Source organism: Pochonia chlamydosporia, chromosome 4 (assembly GCF_001653235.2).
Source record: "Pochonia chlamydosporia 170 chromosome 4, whole genome shotgun sequence".
In the NCBI taxonomy this organism is placed as follows: Eukaryota; Fungi; Ascomycota; class Sordariomycetes; order Hypocreales; family Clavicipitaceae; genus Pochonia; species Pochonia chlamydosporia.
In genome coordinates, this window is record NC_035793.1 from 3470162 (window position 1) to 3480172 (window position 10011).

General features: G+C 48.4%; 2 protein-coding genes across 2 annotated transcripts; both read right to left on the reverse strand.

The window, feature by feature from the left end:
- Positions 1–603: 603 nt before the first annotated feature.
- VFPPC_14408 (ABC bile acid transporter) lies at positions 604–5503 on the reverse strand (the record flags this gene model as incomplete). The annotated part of the gene is made up of 4 exons (XM_018292177.1): positions 604–1173; positions 1231–4365; positions 4427–5077; positions 5192–5503. The coding sequence occupies 4 exons, from the start codon at positions 5501–5503 to the stop codon at positions 604–606; spliced, it is 4668 nt and encodes a 1555-aa protein (XP_018144050.1).
- Positions 5504–8662: 3159 nt separating this feature from the next.
- Positions 8663–9411, reverse strand: VFPPC_16088 (hypothetical protein; the record flags this gene model as incomplete). The annotated part of the gene is made up of 3 exons (XM_018293841.1): positions 8663–9006; positions 9049–9173; positions 9218–9411. The coding sequence occupies 3 exons, from the start codon at positions 9409–9411 to the stop codon at positions 8663–8665; spliced, it is 663 nt and encodes a 220-aa protein (XP_018144051.1).
- Positions 9412–10011: the final 600 nt, after the last annotated feature.

Here is a 10011-nt window from a genome sequence, read left to right on the forward strand (position 1 = left end):
GAGTTTTGCTTTGCTTACATTGTCCCAAATAGACACGGATTTTGAACTGCAAAACCTTGAGGTAGTGTCTTGTCTGATGTCTTTAAACAACATTCACAGGATTTGACATTGTCACATTCGGTACAGTAGCGCACTCTATATGGGCTTCGCAAACATGCCTCTTTCATTTTGTATATCTCCTCGCAGAAATCTGTCACGGCTGATTCTGCCTTGTAGATTGGTCCAGTCAACAACATAATTCCAAAACAAATAACCACCGCCAATTTAAACATCGACCCTATTTTGATATAGCGCGCATGTTGCGATTGCGTATCCCACACTTGACAATACACAACCAACTTTTTCCCCACAGCCATCCAGTCTGTCAGGGGGTTCCAGCGAGCAAACACAAAGCTCAAAAACTGCCCCTATGCCGCGCAGCATCTCTGGTCTTATACCAATAGATCTAGCCATACTAGATCTGATTGTTGCCAATCGCTTGCAATAAGTAAATAAAAAAAGAAATAAACAATAAACAATAAACAATAAATACAGCAGCAGCTCTCAACTTATTTTCAGAGTTGTAGGGAACTAATGCATGACCATCTAACCGATGGCGCATTTTCAGTTCGTACCTCCCAAAATGACTTCTTTCAGCTTGGCCTTCTCACCACTATGCTCGCACATATCCCTGAAAATGCTGCCCTCCTTCTCCCACAGCTCACGAGGAGAACCAAATTCGGCAACATTGCCCTCGCTCAGTACGAGAATACGGTCAAAGTCGGCAATGGTGCTTAATCTATGGGCAATGACAATGAGAGTGCTGTCGGTAAATTCCTCCCGAATACTCCGTTGGATAAGAGTGTCCGTGGCCATGTCTACGGCCGAGGTAGCCTCGTCGAGGACCATAACCTTCGGGCGTGAAACAATAGCCCGAGCAATACAGAGAAGCTGACGTTGGCCTTGTGAAAGATTACCACCAGATTCGGAGATACCGCTAGTCAAGTCACGGAAAATGTTAACATTCTTAGGTGCAATGGTTGACCCAGCAGCCGAGGATGGTTCATTGGCTGGGGTTACTGGATTAGAATCGACCAAATGGACCCGTGAGAGACAGTCCTTCAGTTCTTCGTCAGTATGATCATCGAAGGGATCAAGGTTGCTCCGAACCGTGCCGGAGAAAAGCACTGGATCCTATCCTCTCCATTAGCAGTTGTCGCCACAAGCGCAAAGGAACAAAAGAGTACTTACCTGTGGAATAATGGCCAGACGAGAACGCAAGTCGTACAGCCGAATCTTGGAAATGTCGACTCCATCAATGAAAATTCGGCCAGACCTAGCTTCAAGAAATCGGAACAGAGCCAAAGTAAGCGACGATTTGCCAGCACCAGTGCGCCCGATGACTCCAATGCGTTCATTGTTTTTAACATCGAAGGAAATGCCCTTTAGAACAGGAGGTAGGTCGTCTGCATAACTGACGACAAGGTCCTGGATCTCCATATTGCCAGTAGCAGGCCATGAAGCTGCTGGGATGTCTCCCCCCAAATCCTCGGTTGCAACTTCCGAGTATTCAATCACGCGCTCAGCAGCGTTCATGTCCAGCTCCAAGGAGGCATAACCTCGGATTGCCATAAGCATATTGCCGGAGAAGTCGAGGGCAAAAGACAACGTAAAGCCAGCCATGGCGGCGTCGACAAACGAAGACCCAACAACAATTACTCCCACCATGGTGGTGAAAACAGTACCAATCAAGGCCATCCGGAAGCCCAGCCAACGGTTTAGGGTCCAAATATGAACGGAAATTGTGTCCCAGTTGTCAAGGTGGGAGTGCATTCGGTTGACATAGGTTTGAGTCTTTTGGAACGCCCGAAGCGTGGAAACGCCGGACAGAGAGGAATTGAAAAGCTCAAACACAGGAGATTTGGCATTGCTCTCGATTCGCTTCACGGGCCGCGCACCAGTCAAGAATCGGACGGCAACAAAGGCACCAGCAATCACCAAAACGAGCGCCAAAGGGAGCATAAGAGTAGACACCAGAAGAGCTGCCACACAAACACCCAGGAGACCTAGAACGCGCCAAAACATGAAGCCAAGGTCCATTGTGATCCTGTTGTCAATGATATCGAAGTCGGCAGTCATGCGATTCAGAACGCGGCCCACTGGGACGGTGTCCAACCAACGCAAACGTGTGCGCAAGACTGTGAAAAGGATCCTTCGGAATAGAGTTCTTGCAGCCTTGATGCTCATGATGAAGGACCACACAAATCGGGCGGTACCAATGATTCCACTTGCAGCAGCAATTGCTACATAGACCCAGAGATAATATGACAACGTATGTTTTGGTTCCGCATCGTAGGTGAATAGTCGAGAAGTCGAAGCTGAGTGCAAAGTGCTGTGCTCATATGATAGGCCATACACAATGCCGTGTTCACGAGAAGCGTTCACAGATGTGTGCTTTTCGGGCGCCCCAGTCCAGATACGAACCCACCAGTTACGTCCAAGATTACCAGCTTCAAAGGCAATGAATAAAAGGGCGCAAACTCCCCAGAAGAACCATCCACCGCTGCTGCTGAGGAAAGTTCCGTACACCCGAGCCTTGACATTGCCTTTCTCGCGAGCTTCATCTTCGACAAATTTCTTGGCGGTCTTTGAGGGAACCTTTTGTAACGTGTTTGCGTTCTCTTCAATATCCATGGCTTCCTCAACTGAAACCTCCTCGGAATTTACCGCAGTTGGCTCTCCACTACTGTCCACGACATGTAATTCGGGCTGACTTTGTTCATGACTCTTTATCAATTCTAGGGTGCCATCTTCAGCCAAGTCGGAGGTGAGACCAGCGTGAAGGATAGTACCTTCGCCCAGCTCGACCAGATACTTTGTGATAGGTTCAACGAGGGTGACGTGATGCGTGACCAGAATACGAGTTCTCCCTTTGCAGATTGGACCAGATATGCACTTTTCAAAGATCTGCCTCCCAACATGGGCGTCGACGGCGCTGAAGATGTCATCCATGACAAGAATTTCGGCACGAGAGTAAATAGCACGGGCTAACGTAAGTCGCCACTTTTGACCACCACTAAGATTGATTCCATTAGCCCCGAGTTCAGTCTTGTCGCCGTCATTCAGAATGTCGATATCCTTTTTCAATGCACAAACATCCAGGACAGTATTGTATCGGCTCTCGATGAATGGCAACCCAAAGAGAATGTTGTCACGGAGTGAGGCACTCTCGAGCCAGGGGCTCTGGCCGACATAGGCTACAGCACCAGGTAGAATCCAGTTTCCGGGGTGTGCTTTGCCATCATTTCGCTCCAGAGGAGGGACAGTTCGTGGAACAAAGATACTGCCTTCCAATAGATCAGATTCTCCGAGAAGAGCATTCAGCACAAGGCTCTTTCCTGATCCGGTCTTTCCAGAAATAACGGACAATTCTCCGGCCGGGAAAGAGAGGTTAACGTTGTTGAGAATAAATCGATCCTCGTCCGGAACTTCGTCGTCCACAGGCCAGGCAATTGTTGCGTTGTCAAAGGCCACGTCATGGCCTTCGGTCAGAGTCCGCTTCATTTCAGGGCCTTTCAGGTATTTGTCAATACGTCTTACAGAAACCAGGGTGTCGATACCTCCGGTGAGAAGTTCCGGAAGAGCGGAGAGTGACACTTCTAGGCTCTTAAAGACACCAATGCTTACAAAAGCAACTGATGGTGCAAGCATCCCGTTGACAACAGCATAGACGGCCAAGGATGCTGCAGCAAGAAGGATCGGGCTTGCCACCCAGGAAAAGAACAAGATGCTGTCAGCCTTGAACACACTCTTGAGAGACGAGATTTCAATTTCTCTCATTTCAAGAATTTTCTTCTCCCATTGAGCTTCCAATGCTGAGAATTTGATTTGTCTCATGCCCAGCAGGGCCTCGTTAACAACGGCCAGCTTGTTATCACGGTTCTTCATGAGTCGTGTCTCGGCTTTGAGGTAGTACTTGGCGGCGATAGTATTGGCGGGAAGAACGATTGACCAGGCCAAAATACCGGCACCGAAAGGTATCCAACCAATAAGCTTGACCAGGTAGCCAGAGTATATGATGAGCTTGCCGATGCTGCTGATGATGAAGAGTTGCATCATGGCAAAGTCGGCAACGTGTTTCGAATCCACACCGACGAGGTTCACGATTGCTTGGCGTGACTTCAATACACTGTCCTCGTCGTCGCCATCCTCGTCTTTCTTGCCCTTATCTTTAGCATCATCGGAAGAATCATCCTCCTTAGTTTTCTCAGCATTCTTGACATTTTTTCGTCGCAATGATTTCTCAAAGATGAGTGCTGCGAGTTGTCCTCTCACGGGAGCGAAAAGCTTGGTGATGGAAAACCACACAATCCAGCCGTCCAACCACTATAAAAGTCAGTTGACACTCTTTCAGGGAAATTGATGGCGACTAGATGCTCAGGCTTACCTGTTCGGCGAGAGTGAATAGTCCCATGAGAAATACTAGGCTCCATAGTCCATGCGGAACTTCAAGACCGGCATCGCGATCCTCGAGCATTTGGACAAGACGAAGCATAGTCCAGAATGGTCCAATACCAATGATGCATCGGAATACAATGACAAACCATTGCAACGCAAGACGATTTCCATAGGCTTTTAGCAAGGACTGCAACAGGCTGCCTTGGTAGTTTGCCCTGTTCCACGCGTCGACAAGGGATGCTGCTCGAATGGTGTGGTCGGGTCTGGGAATATCTTTTTCATCAAGATCGCCCTTGCGCTTGGCTGTTTTCAAGAGATCGTTGACCCAGCTCCAAGTATACCGACTCAGAACAGAGGTAGACCATTCTGCATCGACCTTTTCACCATTATAGAAAACTTCTGGTCGTCGAGGCAAGCTTATGCACGAGAAGATGAGGGGAATTAGCGTAACGGCATTGACGATTCGTACAATGAGCTCAGCGTCGTTTTTCGGAGATGCGAAATTGCTGACATGATTGATCTGAGCAACGGTAATGACAGCAGTGATCAGGGAGGAGAGGAAAGCCCACAGGCCAAGGTCGTGCGATTTGACCGGTGAATGTTGGGCGCTAATGAAGACGGCCTGCAGGACGATAGCGGCCTATAACAAAGTTCAATTGATCAGTAGAAGGGCAAATAGCTAGGTTTCTAGAAGGTTGCGAGTACGGGACAAGCTAAATTCGTACACTCCGGCTCAAGATTAGGCATAACTTACCCAAGTGGCGCTGGTAATCCAATTCTCCAGATTGAGGCCATCACCAAGTGGATTCAGGATAGACAAGACGGTAGTGGCGACGGAGAGTCCAAAACCCAGGATAGAGAACACCAGGATACAAGCCTTTGGCTTCTTATTTGAAAAGGCAGCCATTGTCTCTGGTGTTGCCTTCCCGTCAACATCTTCATAAAAATTGTCTGGAGGTGTACGATTCCGGGCTTGAGCTAAACTGGCGAAGAGTCCTGGCAAAGTGACGAGTCCGGTGGCTCCCAAGACCGCAGCAGAGAGCGGAAGGAGCATTGGGTCCGTCATGTTGACGAGAAATTGGCAGGCTCCTTCCTCGAATATTTGAGGAGAGCCTCTACAAACTTGGTCCCGTAAGGGGACAAAATCCCAAATACAAACGACAAATAACAATCACCAGATTTCAAGCCCAGATCGTCTTCCCAGCGACAGAAAATAGTATTGCGATAAGCGACGGCGTCGTGGCTCTGGAGAACAGACGAAAGGATCCAGATAAGAAATTTGGCGATGTACGACGACCCCAGATACTGGTACTGGACTCGAGCACCGGGAAACGAAAGAACAAGATCCAAAGAAAAATATGGCCGCCGAGTCAATCCACCATGAGACTTCGACCCATAAGTACAGTTTGAAACCAGGAAAGAAAGAAAAAAGAGGGAAGAAGTGAGGTGCGATGAACAATTGAGGCCAACAGTGTTGTTAATTGCCCCAGCCCTGCGTTCTCCCGCCAGGTAGACAACAAACAACGCCAACCAGAAATAATTACGTCTTTGCAAGGACCCGAGTGAGGAGTCATCGGGCAAGCCTGGGATGGTTTAGCTCCAACAAGGGTCTTGCATCTTTGTCGACCCTGCTGCAAGCCACAAGCGTGTAATCAATCCGGTATCCGCACCTCTGGTTCAAGGCCGAAGCTTGGAGCTGCAGAAAAAGAGAAAGTGTCACAATGCCGGAGTCACAGATGGGTGTGAACGTTGGTCATGATGTCGAGAAGGGATGCGCTGTTTGTTCATCACTGCTTTCTCAGTACCGAGACCGGGCGCGGCCACAATTCCAAGTTTGATTGGTCAATTTGTCATTGAATAAACATCTTTTCCCGGGGGCGAAAACACCCAAGCTGAGGACAGGCTTGTGCTCAACATTGAAGGACAACTTTGATGAACCGTCAAATGTTGACAAGCTTGACAAGACAAGATGTGGGACACTCGACCGATTTAGGAAGGAGTTTGAGGTGCTACCGTCAGCCACCAACAATTTGGCCGTTTGGAAGCTCTCGGTCTCCAGCTCTTCTCCGTCCCGTTCGTTGTCGTTGGACAAAGTTGCACCAGACAGCACAGGCCGCACAATAAATGCCTGATCCAGTCAAATCTGGCCTCAAGTCCCCAAAACCTGCAGGGTGCACGGCTTCGCATGCGGCTGCCTGGGATGCGCAATTCGTTCAGCTCTTTCTGCAAAAGTCCAGACCTCTGATGGACAGCATGCAAGGTATCCGCCAACCGAGAGATGGGGGCTGGGGTCAACAGCTTCGCGAACTCTGGAGAAACTGTCTTTGCTGGATCAAGACTCGAACGGAAGACAAAATGGAATAATTATTAAGAGCATAATCTCAATCGATCGGCGCGATGCTTGCCAACAAACTTTGGGTCACACCTTTATACAGTGCGATTTATGGGCACAATACAACAAGAACCTCAAGTCTTTGGACTCAAAGTTGTTAGACATACCGTAACCAAGGTCAATCAAACATCGGAGGCATCAACTTGCATAGCATACATGGAGTAGGAGTGCTGTGCGCATGCACCCGGTACCACGGGGACAGGTTATTTCAACTGCCTGAGGACACACCTCACCTTGATGACAAGGTCAATCGTTTGCCGGTTGTGTTTTGGCGTCCCTCAAAGACATATCCATAACTGATCCCTTGCAACATCTTGTTAGGTTTGACTTTTGTTTACGGCTTGAGTGGCGACGGCCATAGACGGCTTTTGATTGTGGTAACCGGACCGCCCTTCTTTCAGTAATCTGAAGCCCAGCTCAAAACACCTATTCGCAATATGGCCAGATGCTCATCCGCCTTGAGAAATCGTGATTGACGCATCGGTAGGTGACTCACGATCCAAGTGAGACGGGAAGGTGTTGATCACTGGCGTTAGTGCCATCAGGTGATTGGAACTTTACAATTGGCGGTGTCATTCGTCTGCTGTTGGATTGACTGTGTCAATCAGAGGCAACAACAGAACCTGGTTTCCTGCCCAGCCCAGATCTCGGCCACACCACAAACTCGGTTTGAAATACGGAAGAAATGCGCTAGATACGGTGTCAGCAGAACGAAGCGGGCCAACCAAGTGGACTTTTGGCGTCCATGGCGAGAAATGGCGTCGGCAACGAATTTCCGTTCAGTCAGCCTCAGCGATTGCGGCTTGAAACCTGTGATGGGTTGTCGCCAATGTACTGATGAGTGGTGTCCGTACCTTGGTTGAGAAATCCAAGACTTCTCCTTGGTCTCATTTTACTAGGTCATCAGGGAATTTCGACTTCTCATCTCATTGGGTTGAATCCGAAATTCAGTCACAAAATCTGATCATCACTTGCTTCAGTCTACTACAGGCAGTACTCCGTACAGGCAGTGAGGTTCTTTCGGAAGATGCCTGTTGTGTTAGGTCTCACATTTTTGACCAGGCAACACCAGTTGTTTTTCCAGGGCTGGTCAAGGTACAGCTTCGGTTCCCTGTGCCTGGAACTGGACGCTTGCCAAGTCTGTGAGCACCAAAAATAGTTATTAGGAGTACACCCCAAATGCAGTGTAAGGAGCTACCCTGGATGGCGTGACCTCGCGTTGATCCAGCCATCTATCACCATCAATAACACTTGTGAGGTGTATCGAAATAGATGAGTCGTATCGAATTATAAGTTGTACCGGTTGCGGTGTATTCTTCACTGCAAGTCAGAGCGCAACGATGCGAAGTATAGTCGTGAAGGCTGTTGTGTTTTGACCAACCCCAGCAACTCCGATAGCATAGCACTGATGGTAATACTGCAGAGGGCATTAGTCAACACCACAACCATGCGCTTGCTAACCGGTTTCCACCATTGGCGACATCAAATGTCAGGCGACTCAGACTACAATAGCCCTACAGCAAGCAAGGACCTAAATACAGTTCTTTGTCCAAAATACGTCTGTGAGCTATTCGAACTCGTCGGGGACCACGTCATACGACAAGTTGCGATTCTACCTGAGTAGATAGATCGTATGTACATCATCGTCATACAGATAGCTCCCGGTACCGGCTCCAGAGTTGGCCGTAGAAATTACCAGGCTGACACCGTCCGACAAGGGGGGAGTACATTGTGTCATCGGACCATTGAAATAATGTCTTGGACATGCAGCGTATCATATCGAATGACACTTCGTAAATGCACTCCGAGTCACAGCAAATGTCAAGTAGCTGGCTAGTCATGGGCATCAATTCTCGGGTGGCTGCAGATGCCTATCCTATTGCATTTCACTTGAACAATGGGATTTGTTTGAGAATGACTGGTAATATGGATGCGATCGTCTGTTAGGCCGACTAGAAGGACGTGCTGAGTCAACTTTAATGACAGATATTTGGGAATATGTATCAACAGTGTCATGAGGAGACTGGTTCGGCGAGTGACGAGTCCAGACATAATCGCATCTTGATTGCAACGCTTGGCGCAGGTGTCCCAGACGGCGTCGGGAAAAGAGAGTTTAACCAACGGCAAAGATAGTGAGGGCACGGTAGGATCTGTCTCTTGGCGTGAAGAATAAACCACTAACAAATCCTAGGGGTGGATGAGTGTACATGTAGACGAGCGATGGTGATTGCTCAAAACAGCTTGAATACCTTTGCGAGAATACGCCAGAGAACATTGGTGACTATGGAACTTTCGGAGTTGGTTCTTGCGAGCGTGATTGACAATCAAATGGATTGAGGTGGCTCTAACTCAATAGTTCACCAGTCATCGACATGGACCAAGGGTTGCCTTAACTCTTTTGACTTCGCCCTCGGTAAGCCAACTGCAAGGACCAGAGCTTGTGGACATTCCTGGCAAAGATTCACGTTGAGTACGGAGTAATGATAGGGGTGAGATGTGCAGCCCCCAACATGTTGATGGAAGATTAGGACAAGGGTGAATATCCACGCTGCACCTGTGTTGAACTCAACCCGGCCAGGCATCACCGCAACCGAGGTGGGCGAAAATAATGTCGCAAGCAGGGTTATTCAAAGAGTTTCAAGCGGAAGCAGCCGCGTCGTGAAGCGAGATTGGGCCCAGCTCCAAGATGCAACTCGTCGTACGTTACGGAATACGGAGTAAGTATTTCGGAAATACACACTGCTTCATACCAAACTGATTTCTTAACTTACTGGGAAAGATTATGATGGTTTTATATATGCACGGCACCTTGAGAAACTTCAACGTCGTTCTCACCGAAAACTAATTACGGAGTCCGCCTTAAATATGATAGTTTTGATAATGTCCGAGCCATCAGATTCTGCATCCAACGCAAAAAAATTCATGCAAACACTTTGGCACAAATGTTTTCTGCAAACGCGGCACGGCTCGACAAAGTGGCTGCGTCGGGTAAATCTACGCGTTCCCCGGACCACCAGTCATATTGCACAGAAAGGGCTACGACCTGCCTGTGACAAATTGAAAATATAATTACAAGGATGAATCGTTTCCTCATTACGCTTCACTTTGGGGTATCAATGAATCAATCAATGCAATGATCAAGGCGGAAATGCCAAGTATGCAACTCACACGATGAGGCGGAC